This window comes from Heterocephalus glaber, unplaced genomic scaffold, assembly GCF_053883595.1.
Source record: "Heterocephalus glaber isolate CG9 unplaced genomic scaffold, H.glaber_assembly_v1.0 deba00001457, whole genome shotgun sequence".
In the NCBI taxonomy this organism is placed as follows: Eukaryota; Metazoa; Chordata; class Mammalia; order Rodentia; family Bathyergidae; genus Heterocephalus; species Heterocephalus glaber.
The window spans coordinates 246,742-262,169 of record NW_028258305.1 but is presented as its reverse complement, the minus strand read 5'-3'; the positions used below and the strand labels follow the sequence as shown (position 1 = coordinate 262,169).

The 15,428-nt window shown below is 37.0% G+C and overlaps 1 protein-coding gene across 2 annotated transcripts in view; it reads right to left on the bottom strand.

Moving 5' to 3' along the window:
- Gfpt1 (glutamine--fructose-6-phosphate transaminase 1) overlaps positions 1-15,428 on the bottom strand; it is a 72,085-nt gene that overhangs the window by 55,685 nt on the left and 972 nt on the right. For both annotated transcript variants that reach the window (XM_004849929.3, XM_004849930.3), the window contains exons 2-4: positions 3,894-4,001; positions 1,472-1,579; positions 213-338 (exon numbers count right to left, since the gene is read on the bottom strand). In XM_004849929.3, coding sequence (XP_004849986.2) covers positions 213-338; positions 1,472-1,579; positions 3,894-4,001 — 342 coding nt within the window. The remainder of the gene's footprint in view (positions 1-212; positions 339-1,471; positions 1,580-3,893; positions 4,002-15,428) is intronic.

Genomic DNA, 15,428 nt, shown 5'->3' with positions numbered 1-15,428 from the left:
TGTGAATATGGCTGAAATTTTCCAGATTAGAAAATAAGTGAAATAACAAAAACATAAGCACCTTGGGCCAGGGATTTAGCCCAGTGGTTTCACTGCCTGCTGCGCAAGCGCAAGGACCCAAGTTCGATCCCCGGTACCAAAAAGAAAAACATAACCACCTTCCACTATCAGCCTTCTACAGTAATTCCAAAACACACAGAATCTGTTCATACCATTATTTTTATCAGAGCGCTGTGGGTGGCTATTGACAGGATTGGGTTCTCCATGTGTTGCCCAACGGGTATGAGCTATTCCAAGGTGCACATCAAACTCTACATCCAAATCCATATCCTGTTGTTCTGAAGAAGATAAAATGAAAACTTCCAATATTAATGCTGTAGAGATGTTAGATGCTACATTAAATTTTAATGACAATAGTTCTCTCTTATCCACAAGAGATACTTTTTAAAACTGTTGGATGTCTGAAACTGCACACCGTACCAAACCCTATTAACACTATGTGTTGTCCTATATATCCATATAACATAAACTTGATGCCTTTTCTATCATAACTAAGCACTGATCATGCACTATCCCCATAACTTTTGTATGAGATCCAACACCAGAACTAGCATGAATTTCTTTTTCTTCTTCATAATTTCACAGAAAGAAGATTGATCCTCACCACAGACTTTAGCAACCTAAGCACACAAATTTTTTTTTTACTTGTTAAATAGAAAACTCAACTTCTTACTCAGAGAAAGCAATTATGGCTTCTCTTTGGCTCATACAAATTGCCAAGATCTTACATCTGGGCCATTATTAAGCAAAGTAAACACAAAGTGAAAACTATCACCAAGTGAAGTAACATAAGTAAGGGCACTACTAAAGATATCTTTGTCCTGGGCTGGGGATTTAGCTCAGTGGTTCCGTCGCTTGCCTTGCAAGCGCAAGGACCAGAGTTCAATCCCTGGTACCAAAAAAAAAACAAGCAAACAAAGATATCTTTGTCCTATAAAAGGCCCTTGTTAGGGAACAGAGTTTCTGATGTAACTTCATTTTAAGATACTGAGCTTGCTCTGAACCCAACATACCTCGACAATTTCCCTCCCAAGTTACCATGGTCATTTTGTGTGTGTGTGTGTGTGTGTGTGTGTGGTACAGGGATCGAACTCAGAACCTTGGGCTTGCAAGGGAGGCGGTAGCACCACTGAGCTAAATCCCCAGCCCTTTTTTTTTTTTTGGTACCAGGGATCAAACTCAGGACCTTGTGCTTGTAGGCACAGCGCCACTGAGCTAAATCCCTCACCCTACTATGGTCATTTTTAAAGCTCAACCACAATTTAAATCTAGTCCAAATGATAACAAAACTATTTTCTTTGCTCCTTTCAAATTTAGAATCATTATCCTCAAAATGGCTCCCAAAATATGGAGTATTTGGTGGGGACAGAACAGGAGGAGGAAAGAAGACAACAATTAAACAGTTCATTACTGTGAACTTCTTCATCCAGTGCCTTAACTTTTCCTTTCTTCTTAATGAGCTGAATTTTGCAGGCATTGGCTTCCCAATCTTTGTCATTGCCACCATCAATCCCCACACCTAAATCATCACAAGGTAGAAAAGCAAAATTGTAGATAATGGCTATTGTTAACATTATGAATAGAAGGCAAAATTTTCAATTAAATTACATTTTCATCTAATTCATTTATTTATCAATGTAACATTCACTAAAAATCTATTATGTGTCATGACACATGCTTAAAACAAGAAAGAAAACAAGGCTGATGTGCAGCTCAGTGGTACAGAGCTTGCATAATATGCATGAGGCCCTGGGTTCAAACCCATCATCACAAAAGACAAGACAACTCAGTTCTTGTCTACAAATTTCTAACAGTCTGTTGAGAAGACAGAAATAGAAAAAATAATTACATTATAGTGTAAGTTATAATAAAAGTTGCAACTGGACTACAATGAGCAACTGGGAAGAATAACATACATCAAAAGGAGGATGAGAAGCGATGGTCAGAAGAGCATTTCTTAAGATTCTACTTAAGTTTCTCAGGAATTTGAAAAAGTTACACTGCAAAGCAGTGAGTCATTTCAAGCAAAGTACTATAGCAGTAATGTTAACAAATGCTCTCTAAAGCCAGTATGGAGGATGGATTGGAGAGGAAAAAAGAGAAAGAAGAAAGTGGTTGTCAAAAGTTACCTTTGCAGAAAAGCAAAAATGAAAAGCAGCTGAATTAAACAGTGGCAAGGAGATGAGTGATATTAAGAAGCAGAACTAACTGAACAGTAAGTAAAAAAGCAGAAGGCTAGGATTTCTCTTAGGCACAAAGGATGTGTTGAATGACTGCTGATAAAAGAGACAAAAAATGAACAGAAATGAGAAGTGAAGTGAGGACTGCAGTATATGAGTTCATTTCTGAACATGCAAAATCTGTAATACTGTAGTCTACCCAGGAAAAAATTTGTAGAAAGCAGCTGGAAACACAGGTCTGCCTCTTGGGAAATATATATATAGATTAGTCCTTAATATATATGTGGGACTGTAAAGTCATCAACACACAGGAGGTTGATGAAATCAGAGCTCACCCGTGAAGTTACAAAGAAAACTGGGCAAGCAAAAACTCTTAAAGAACACTCATATTTAAGCAATAAATGAAAGGAGCCTACAGAAAATAATTAGCATCTGTGTGAGAAGACACATTGTGAGAAAAGCTAAAAAAGAGAAATTTTTTTTTTGGTACCGGGGATCGAACTCAGGTCCTTGCGCTTGCGCAGCAGGTGGTGAAACCACTGAGCTAAATCCCCGGCCCTAAAAAAGAGAATTTTAAGAGTGAAGGAGGTGAGAAACAGACTTTAATACTGAGAAAAGTCAAGAAAGATAAATGCCCATTCATTCCATATGACAAAGTTAAGTGTAGAGAAAAGATGTCTGACACTACTAGCCTAAGAAAGGCCTGCTTTCAAGGTTGACCCTTGGCTGGCATCTGGCAACTTGCTCTTCAGGAAGATTCCCACCACTCCAATAGAGTTAAGAGTGATTCACTGCCTAAATTGTTCATGCAAACAACATGGCTTATGTTGAACACCTGCTTTTCTTATGAGAGTTGGGAATTTTGGTAGGGCCAAGGCAGATGATATTTATGTAACCAGCTCCCAGTAAAACAACACTGGGACACTCACAAGCTACCCTGATATATAACATTTCTTGTGTATTGTCACAACTCATCCCCATGGAAATTAAGTGTATTGTTATTCTACCAGATGAGAACTCTTAGAAGCTTGTGCCTGGTTTCCTCCAGACTTTATCTTATATACCTTTTCCCTTTGTTGACTCTGCTTTGTATTCTTTTGCTATAATAAATCCTACCTTTGAGTACAACTACGTGCTGAATCTCATGAGTAATCCTAAGGAATCATGAAATCTGAATGTAGTTTTATGGATTCCCCCCAACACAGCAGGAGCTAAAGTCAGTCATAAAGTTGCCAGAAAATTATTTTTATTTGGTTTTCCATTTATATAAAATAGAAGAATCTCGAGTAACAAAAGCATGAATCCATGGAGAAAAAGAAATTAAAGTTACCATAAAGAAAACAGAATTTATAGATTAAGACCTTCAAAAACTTTGTTCCCAAGAAAATGCCCCACATGACTTATGTTTTCATAGTAACACTTTTAATAAAAGTAGATTACCAAAAAAGCAACACTCCTCACAAATGGTAGTGTTGAAATTACATAAATTAACCTTTTTTTAAAATAAATTAACACTTTAAACATGATAAAAAATGAAAATTCTTGAGATTTGGCTTAACAAAACAAACATTAGTAAAATCTAGTCTCTTAAAAATAACAACACTTTAGATTTAATAATCATGCAAAACCCATAATTCTTTTTAAAGAAAATACCAGCAGAATCATATCCTCTGTACTCCAGTCTCTGAAGGCCTTTAATTAGGGTCTCCAAGATTTCTCGTCTTGTGCGAGGAACATGGTAGTTCAAGTAAGCAAATATACCTGCAAATAAACAAATATTTAATGGAAAATTCTGATGAATGAATCAATACTGACATAATTATGTCTATGTTTTGGTTTAGATCTAAAATGTACCCTTAAAGTCTCTTGTGTTTGAAGGTGACTGGATCATGGGGGTGCTATACTCATCAGTGGATTAATGGGTTCAATAGCTGAATGGGCTGTTAGGAGGTGGGGCCTACTTGGAGGTGGATCATTCTTGGTGAGACCTAGAAAAGCATATTCTTGTCCCTGGCTTGTCCCTTCTGTACTTGGCTGCCTTAAACTGAAAAGCTTTCCTCCACCATCCCCTTCCACCATGCCATTTCCCTCTGGGCCAGCCAACTGGGGACTGAAACCATGAGCCAAAATAAACTTTTCCTCTTTAAACTGTTAATTATTATGTCCCAGCATTAGGAGAGTGACTAAGATAGTCTCAGATGTACAAAAACATGAAGCTAAATTCCACTTTTTAAAAAGAAAGAAATCCTCATTTCAAATTGTTAAAAGGGAGCGAAACTTTTACAATGGAGACTTGCCCCTAAATATAAAAAGCTAAAATAAATCTGTCAAAATAAATCTTTAGTTTTTCAAAGAAGCTTGTAAGGCTGACCACTTATTTTCTCTGACTTCCATTTTCCAAGTGAAATTTAACTTTTAAAAATTAACCAAATTAGGGCTAGGGATTTAGCTCAGTGGTGCCACGCCTGCCTCACAAGCCCAAGGTCCTGAGTTCGATCCCCAGTACCAAAAATAAATAAATAATTCAACCAAATTAGCCTGCAATGTAGCATGCCTATAATCCCAACTACTTGACATTCTGTTGCTGTTTCTTGAGATAGGGTCTTACTACGATCTCAGGCTGGCCTTGAACCGGCTATGTAGTTCAGGCTAAAGTCAAATATGCAATCCTCTTGCTTTAGTCTCACCAAAATTGCAATGCTGCTGGGATTACAGGTATGTGCCACTCTGCACAGCAAAATCCCAGCTATTCAATGAGCCAGGCTCAACTTCCAAAGGCTCTTCCTGATGCAACCACTAGAGGGCAGAAGAAAAGCCCCCACGATCCTCACTCAATCCAGAAGCAAGAGGTCTAACAGATCTTTCAGCTACTGGTGTTCTTTCTTTTTTTTTCTTTTTTTTTTTAAATTAAATTCTTTTACTGGTACATTGTAGGTATACAACACAATTACATTTCTCATTGGGAATTGTACCTTTACATAATGCATCTTGGTTCTTATTTTTTCCCCATTCCTAGCCCTCCCTTCACCCCCTCAACCCTTCCCTATTTACAAAGACTTTATTTCCATTTGTTCCATTTCTCAGCATTTTTCCTTTCCCTTCTTTCCTTTCCCCTGCCCCTCCCACTACCCCTACCCCTTTGGACCTTTTCTTCCTATTTTGCATTATCGATTATTCATTCTAATCATTGGTACATTTTAGGTATACAATATAATGACATTCATCATTGGAAATTTGCACCTTAACATAGTCTCTCTTGGTTCTTATTTTTCACCCTTCCTTGCCCAGCCCTCCCTTCAACCCCTCCAGTCCTCCCTATTTACAAAGATTTTGTTCCTATTTTTCCGTTTTCTCATATTAATCCCATTCCCTTCTATCCTTTCCCCTAGCCCTCCCACTTCCTTCCCCTTTGCCCCTTTTCTTCCTATTTCACATTACCTATTATACGTTTAGTCCTTATTTACACTTTCAGTTTCTCACACCAGAGAAACTATTCGGTATTTATTCATGTGTGTCCTATGTATTTCACTTAAGAGTATCGCCTCAATGTGCATCCACTTAGCTATAAATGTCTCTAATTTCTCATTTTTTATGGCTGAGTAGTACTCCATTTTATGAAAACAATGCTGAGATTCCACTTCACTCCAGAAAGAATGGCTGCTATCATGAAATCAACCAATAACAAATGCTAGCAGGGCTGTGGGAAAGAGGAACCCTGCTCCACTGCTGGTGGGAGTGTAGACTGGTGCAACCACTGTGGAAATCAGTATGGAGATACCTCAAAGAACTAGGACTGGAAGTCCCATTTGACCCAGCTATTCCATTGCTGGGGATCTTCCCCAAAGAATTAAAAGAATCATACCACAGTGATATATGTGCACCCATGTTCAGAGCAGCACAGTTTGTAATAGCTAAAACTTGGAAATAGCCCAAATGCCCATCAACTGGAGACTGGATAAAGAAAATGTGTTTTTTTTTATAAAATGTTCTTTCATAAAATATTTGTAATATGAATAAACTACACCAATAGCCCAATTGTAAATTAAAAGTTTGCTTGTACTACATCCCCCCTTACCCCTAACCTATATGTCACTGACTTCTGAGAAAGAGTAAAAAAGCACATAGGTAACTGCCAGTTAAGCCCCAGTATTTTAACTAGATCACACTAGGGTTAGGGGGTAGCTTAGTGGTAGCACAAAGTCCTGGGTTCAATCCTTGGCACCACCAGAAAAAGATAATACAGTACACAGAATTTTACCATTTTCCAAAACAATTCTAATACAAATGTGCTAAAGAAAGAAATACTGATTTTCAACTCGTCTATTCCCACCACTGTGACCAGTATCAGCTAGACAGTATGCCAAAGAAAGATATAATCTAGTTCATTGGAAGTCCATTAACTAAAAAAACAGAAGGTTGTCATAATTCTTTTTGTAGCTGGAGACCTTCTGGAAAGCCTGGAAGATGATTTCTAAAGCTGTCAAATGCCCATAATGCTGCACATTGAAAAAATTCTCGCCTAAACCACCTCTTTTTAAAGAAATATTAAATCTGATGATTAAATATGATAATCTAATAGCAAAATTTTTAAAACAGCTTGAAGGCTAATCATACAAAATGAGTTTTTGTTTAAGAGATGGGGTCTCACTATGCTGCCCTGGCTGACCAGAAAAATCTATGCTCAAGTAATTCTCCTGCCTCAGTCTTTCCAGTAGCTGGAACTACAATTACCATGCACAGCTAAAAACTGTTTTTAAGATAAGTTACAACATTCAACCCACTGTTTCTGGTACATCTAACTCAACAACAGCATTTCACTTTGCTATTGCTTTTAATTTCAATCTCCTTGGCTTAAAGTGGCTCTTTTGTGTCAATCTTGAGATCTTGAATACATTTTTAAAGACAAGAAAGAGATCTTGTAACCAATAAACTCATAAACTAATAAAATTAACACTAAACAGGCAAGGATTTAGCTCAGTGGTACCGCGCCTGCCTTGCAAACGTGAGGTTCTGAGTTCAATCCCCAGTACCACCAACCCCCCCAAAAAAAATTAACACTAAACATTTGTTAGCTCATAAAAAGTACTCTTCTGTTAAAGAAATCCTATGCATTTCTTTAATTCATTTGTGTCCCCAAAGTTTTCCACTCTACCACCTCGTCTCAACTGCAAAAAGAGCAACTTTGAGATGGCAAAATGTATTTCACAGCAAGAACTAACAAGTTATTAACTGGTGGTAGCTACAGAACGCAGGTTGAAAAGGATCTGGTACTATTTCCTAAATAAGAAGCAAACCATGACTCATTAACAACACCTATTGTGTAGGGTGTAACAACACAGAGGTCAAATATTTCTACCTCAAACATCTGAGGACATCTACAGTCCCCTTCAGCTTGACATTGTGTAATTTCTGAAGCTTTTTCTCTGATTGCTCTAGTCATGCCTGATGGATTTGACACTTCTACAGACAACTTCCTTTGTGGGTCTCATTTCTTTGTTACAACATTTACATGAGTTTGTCAGTGAACACTGTAACTACTATAACTTTTCAGAGTATACTGTTAAAGATTAGTAAAACAAAACAATACAAAAATATTAGAACATTTTTCTTTAAAACTATATTATTACACCTAAGAATTGATAATAATGATCTATCGCCATCTAATGTTCATATTCAAGTTTTCTCTATTATTTAAAGAATTTCTTTTATAGCTGGTCTGTTTATTCCAGCATCTAATGAAAGATCACACCTCACATTAGATTGTTAAGACTCTTAAGTCTCTTTGAATTTACAATGGCTCCCCCTTACTGTCCCATTTTCCCCAAGACAAGCCTGGGCCAATTTTCTTTATAAACGTCTCACCTTCTTGATATGTTTAGATATTTCCACAGAGTATGATCTAACCAGTTTCTCTAACCAGTTTCCTGTAAAGTGGAAAATGAGTGTAAGGCTTTATTGAGTTAGGTTAAAAACTGGGGTAAGACTGGTTCTCAGGAGTGTATTATTTTGTCTGGTAGTCCACTATTAGTGATGCTAACGTTCAACACTGGTTTTAGGCAAAGACAATCAGATTACTGTCCCTATGCCATCCTGAAAGCATCTTCAGAATACTTTCTAGGGCCTTAAAGATTGACAGCATTGATTTTAAGATATACATATTTCCCTTCTTTGTGGTCCATAATGGTACATTTTCTAATCAGCATCTTAGATTCAATAAAATTTATATCAAGTTCCAGTTGAAAACCTTTTTCCTTAGTAGAGGAAGCACTGCAATTGCCAATAATCATTACTGTCATGTTTTGGTTTGCCACTGGAACAAAGTAAACAAGTGGAAGAAGACTAGAGGAAGCACAAGTAGAAGCAACATTTCTCTTTACATAATTGGACAGGAACTGAAAGGAAGAACAGGATTATAAGGACAACACATATATAGAGAAACTTTCTAAGATCAAAGTAATAGAACTGGGCAAAAGAAAGAGGATTACTCTATGTCACATCCACAAAGGAAAAATGAAGAGTAAGTTGAATTTGTTAGTTTTACAAGCATATCTCTTAATAGTTCCATTGGCCCAAAGCAGTGCACCTGCTGGGATTAGTGACTTATCTACAATTTATGACTGCAAAGATATAATAGCAGCATATAACAACCTAATCAGGCATGCAGGGCATGTTCACAGGGATCTATTCATATACAATATGGTGCTTGTTAGGGCAGAAATCACTAGTTCAATCTATATTTTCAGGTCTTCGGCCTGTCACTTCCTAAAACACAGTTGTGCTTTAATGTAACTATAAAAGCCTAAAAAGTCACTGTGATAATTGCTCCAATACAGCACAAAGCAGTTGTGTAAGTATATATTTTCTATCCCCAAATCAGAATGTATTTCCAAAGTGTAACTTTTCTTATTAATGACACATACTTGGAATAAAATATCTCCTTAAGTAGATGCTTATACCTAGAAAGATCACGCTCAGAAAAGAGCAACTTAAATTCGGTGACTAAAAAGCACTTTTAAGCACCCTGCTTTAAAAAACTTTCAGACGGGCTGGGGATTTAGCTGAGTGGTGCCACTGCCTGCCTGGCAAGCACAAGGTCCCAAGTTCAATACCCAGTAACAAAAAAAAAAACCTTTCAGACACAGACTAGATCACAGACTTAACATACCTCATTGAAAGCAATCTAGTTACAATACTACTAAACCTTACTAGGGGCCAAGGATTTAGCTCTGTGGCACTGGTGCCTGCCTCCAAGCACAAGGACCTGCGTTCGATCTCCGGTACAAAAAAAAAAACCTTACTAAAACTTTTTTTTTAATGAATATTACCTGACTAGTCAAAGTATTAACTATGCCTAGCTGAACTTATAGCCTTATGAATAAGAAATCTTACTTGGACCTGTTTTCATTAGATAACTTCAATATTTTGGGACCTAAACATTTTAACCTCTTAGTGATTACTGTTTAAATCCATTTACAATGACACAACTTCAAATGTTTTATTTTTGTTATAATGCATTACATATTAATTTATCATCATCACTAAAGATTCAAATTGCACTGATGCTGCAGAATACAATGTGAAAATCTACCTTCTACCTCCACAAAGGTTCCAATAACCCAATAATCTCTTCCTCCATGATACCATTATTCTCATACACATAATCTCATTTTCCCACATTTATTAACTTTGTGTGTGTGTATGTGTGTGTGCAGATGCATGTGTGCAGATGCATGTGTGTATGCTCATACTGGGGATTGAACCCAGGGCCTCCTGCATGCCAGGTAAGCATTCCACAACTGAACTACATCCCTGTATCTTTTTATTTTATTGTGAGACAGGGTCCTGCTAAATTGCCCAAACTGGCCTCAAATTTGCAATCTTCCTGCCTCAGCCAGGATTACAGGCATGTACCATGTTTACATTTATAAACCTTGATGTACATAGTTTTAGAAGGCTTTTTTCAGTGCTGGAATTTAACTGAAGGCCACGTACATACTAAACATACACTCTACCACTAAACTACATTCCCAGCCTAGAAGGCTTCTTTCTTTTTTTATTTTTTTTTTTATTTTTATTTTTTTTTTTTGGTACTGGGGATCAAACTCGGAACCTTGTGCTTGCGAGGCAGGTGATGGCACCACTGAGCTAAATCCCTGGCCCAAGTCTTCTTTCTTTTTAACACATAAATGTGATGGTAGTCTGTCTGTTTTCTTCAACTTGAGATGCTACATATTGTTTTGTCAGTACACATACATTCATCTCATTCTACTTAATTACTGCACACTGACATGTAATACATTTATCATATTTTACATAACTACTTCTCTATTGAAATTTTTCTCTTCACAATTACAACCCTGCAACTAAACTTATACATATCAACCTGCTGCTTATCACAAAAACTATTCAATAGTATAATTACGTAGTCACATTCTACTTGTAAGATTCCTTTTAAAGTGATGTATTATGGGCTGGGGATTTAGCTCAGTGGCACCATGCACCTGCCTTGCAAGTGCAAGGTCCTGAGTTGGATCCTCAATACCAAAAAAAAAAAAAGACATATTATTTGAGACCACGTTTTCTACAATTGGAAGACACAAAGAAAAAATTAGAAAAGGGACACAATGAAGAACTTCAGTTATTTCGATTATTTATGTGTTCTCTAACTGCTTTACATCTTTTTTCCTATTTACAAATGCTAGTTCAGCTTGGAGTGCATCTCAGTGATAGAATATGTACTTAACATACATGAACCCCTAGCTTTAATTCCCACTACCAATAAAATAAAAGGCTAGCTCAAGTCTCTGTTCCTTTGTTCTAACTACTTATTACCACCTGGATCTATGAGGGGCTCTGTGACATCTCTTTTGCACATTTAACATTCTGGAACTCAAAGCACCAGATTAAGTCATGTCGTCTCTGATCACCATTCCACACAGTCTACCTATGTCATCACTGAAGCATGTACTCCTTCTCAAAAGCCTTCTGAGAGTCTATCTCACGCTCATCTCTCTCTGACCATTCCCATCAGACAACAATTTTTTATCATTCTGTCAACTCTGCCCTACTGGGCCACCTGAGTCCCACTTCTGGGCTGAACTAAGAGACATATGCAGAACTTATTCCATCCATTTTAGTCCAGTTTCATATAGGCCCTCCCATTTGCTGACCAATCTTCCTGTTAATTCATCACTTATATAACTTTCAAACTTCCCTCACATATTATTTTAGAGTCTCGAATACATGCTACTCACAAATCCCCATTTATCTCTTTCCGGCTTCTTTTTCAATTTTGGTAGCTATTCATACAATAGAATTAAAGCTTTCATCTTCATTTCAACAGTATACAGTAGTATCCTATGTGCCTCTCATCCTTCCTTAGAAGCTCAAAAGAGAGAAAGAGTCCATATACTACTCCATGAAGCTAGCCTGTCCTACCTGTAACTTCTGATAAATGATTGTCCACTTTGTAAATACAAAATCTTTTATAATAGGTTAAATTTTTATTATTCAGTAACCTAGAACAATTTTTATTCAACTTAAAAACAACGCCTAGCATATGAATCAAGCAATAGACACCCTGTAATAATTTCTCAGTTTATAGGTCAGAAACCACATCTTTAGAATGCAACTTTTCTCTCTCCCTCTCCTTTTTGCCTCTCCCCCCCGGCTTCCTGGTTTGTTTTGGTTTGATTTGGTTTTTTGCAGTGCTGGAGACCAAAGCCCAGACCTCCACATTCTAGACAACTGCTACTCCAGCTGTTATTGTTACCACCCTCTGCCTCAACATAAACTCAGGCAATTCTGCCATCATATATGTAAACTTGTCAATGATTTCTTCATAACCAAATCCATTTAACTTCTCTCTGCAGAATTAAACATGAATGACCTACAGCTGAGAGTATAGTATAGCTCAGTCAGAGCAACAGCCTAACAGGTACTATCTTGGGTTCAAGCTCCAGCACCAAAAGAATAAAAATAAAAAAGAATGATTGTTTTCTACTTTTGTAGACTATCCAAGGCAATATTCTAAAGTATTATCCTAAAATTCTTTTTTTGTCTCTAGCCACTGCACTTCCAGGAAGTTCTTTCCTGGAACTTCTATTTCTTCCTTCAAGCTTTCTAGTGATAATTCTGTTTCTGCCTCTATTCACGACAAGTAACAATCACCATCAATGATTAACCTCTCATGGCAGGCTAACTCTCTTACCAGCCAACACTATTTCTCAAAGTAGGAGTCCTGCCCCATCATCAGAAACATTCCTGATAACCAAAGCCCAGAGCTCTCCAATCTCTGAATTTCTATTCATTCTACCTGTGATCTATAACATGGCAATGAACAAGGACTGTACAAGTACAGTATACTATCACTGGCAGCTACTATATGTGCATTCAGGTTGTTCTCTCTGACCAGACTGCAATTCCTTGAAGGCAATTCCTTGTTTTAGTCATCTCTCCAAAGGACCAAGTGCCAAAGCATAAAGCCATCACTTCATATATCTGCAAGTATCTTCTAACACTTTTGAAGTACCTGAAATACATAGTAAAAAATTTTCCAAATCCCAGAAACAGAACGCTATTTTACAAGATCTTAAAAAGAAATGTGTCAAAAGGTTACATGGATTAAAACTTTAAGAAATACTGGGTTAAACAAAGTTAACAGGTTTATATTTAGAAATCTCTAGAACTTTAATCTTGCTATTTGTGAATCTCCAACAGCAGAACTTCCCAAACCTTCCCACCTTCTATTAACTTCCCACCTTCCCTTGCTCAATACCAGGATCTATTAACTTCTCCCTTTTCAGAGAACACACTAGAGGAAATGCTTATTAAGTAATTAATTATTTTCTCTCACAACTTCTTTATATCTGGAATTATTTCTAAAGATATGTTAATAATACTGGTTTTATGACTCATCCTAGCAGCCTGTCTCGGCACCCTCAATTACCTCCCAAGCTATAAAACTTAATTAATTAATTAATAAGAAAAATAAGGATTCATTTCAGGATATTCTTAAGTTTCCTCACTATTTCTAAATAGAACTTCATTTACAAAATTCCATTTATATATTACATCAACTCAGAAGGCTATAACTCCATGTTTATAAAAACAACCATAAAAGCCATGAAAAGCCAGGGGTAGCTTAAGTGACCTGACACCCTCTCAGCAAAACCAAAGGTAATACAAATAAAAAGGACAAAGTATAATAACTTGGAAAGCTGGGTGTGGCACACATCTGTAATCCTAGCTACAGTACTTGGGAGGCTAAGACAGGAGAATGAAAATTCAAGAGTACTCTGGTAAACTTGGTGAGACCCTATCTCAAAAAGGGCTGCAGATATAGTAGCTCCAACCTAGAGTGCTTGCCTAGCATGTAAACAGCTCTGGGTTCAATCCCGAATATTGAAAATAATAATAATTTGTAAAACAGACACCCTATTCTTCTCTAGGAGCCTCACAATACTTAACCATTAAAAGCTCTCTCTTCCAAGCTGGGGATTTAGCTCAGTAGTTCCACCGTCTGCCTTGAAACCACAAGGTCCCGAGTTCGATGCCCAGTACCAAAAAAAAAAGCTCTCTTCAAATTAAAGGGAAAAAATTCCACATTTTAAATTAGTAAACATTGTAATAGTTTTATCAGTATATCTATTTAAAGGCCACTCACAAGAAGCTCCATCCTTACACTTCGGCTTCAATATGTTGTTACAATATTGAAACAAAATAATCTTTTACAAAAACCTGACTAAGCAGCAAGAAATCAGAAAGTAAGCCTCTAAATGCTCCCAACTACTGTCATTTCCACTGGATTTCTCTGCCTAGAAATTGTGTGTTTCAATGATTAAAATGTGAGAGGAATATAAAGACAAACTCTTAAGGGGGCACAGTGGTGAACACCTATAATACCAGCACTTGGGGGTGGGGGGCGTTGAAGGCCATCCTGGGCTAGGTAGCCAGACCCTGCTTCAAGAAAGAAAAAAAAAGAAGAAAGAAAAGAAAATCTCATCTTCTGTACAGTCAGCTTTCAAAATTTACATAACAGGGGAAATAAATTATGAACATTATTCCTGGAATCACACAAGAAAGTGGTTTGCATTAAAAGTGGGACCTTAGAAATCCCTCAGATTCTGTACTAACTTATTTTTTTATAAGACATTTTCTCACCAGTAAAACTGTTTAATGAGTACACTGTATTGGCTATGTGAAAAGTCCCACCATCTAGTCTCCACCCTAAAAGCCTCACCCTTATCTGAGTCTTTCCTAAACTAGATCTGATTTTATGTATATATATATATATCTTGGACTCTCTCGTTTCCTAGAACAAGATGAGGAAATGATCTGCAACCAGAATGTTAAGTACCTGACTAGGCACATGCCTCATCTTTCAATAACAAGACTTACCAAGTAAAGCACTCTGGAGACTAACCAGTGGAGAGTCACTGCTTCATAGTTCTAAATTATGTGAATTATGTGTTTTGCAAAACCATTCTAACGAGACAGAGCAAAAGTATAAATGATTCTCGAGTCAGCTCTAATAATTTCAGTAAGCTATTTATAGGTCTTTCTGTTTTTATGTGGGGTTTTTTTAACTACTCTAAATTTAAACCTGCTTATTTTCAGAAGCTAAAATGAACATAAAGTTAAATATAGGAAAAATACACACTAATGGGTACAATCCATCTCCTCAGTTCCTTCAGGTAACACGCTGCAGAGAATGTTCCACAAGTACCTTCAATTCTACCAAAATCCTACTTCTGTTTTTAAAGTGCTCTTTCTGCTGGGCATGGTGGTGCACACCTGTGATCCCAGCACTTAACAGGCTGAGGCAGGAGGATCCCTGTGCGTTTGAGGCTACCATGGGTTACATAGTGAGATCAAGGCCAGCCTGAATTATGTCAGGAGACTGTCTCAAAAAAAAAACCCAAAAAACCAAAAGAAAAGTGCTCTTTCTTCCAGGGATCCGGTTTGTTGTAAATTTTAAAAAGAAATGCAAGAATACAATTCTTATCGCTAAAGGATAAGTTAATTCCAACTATAGAGAGTATCGGTCACATCAGATAAAATTCTCACAATCTCAAAAGCTCACACTTTTAGGTAATAATAACTCTCAAAATGGGCAATGAAAGGGTCTATTTTTAACTGTTTTATAAAAGACCTCCATTAAATTTTTCATAGCTAATATTTTAAATG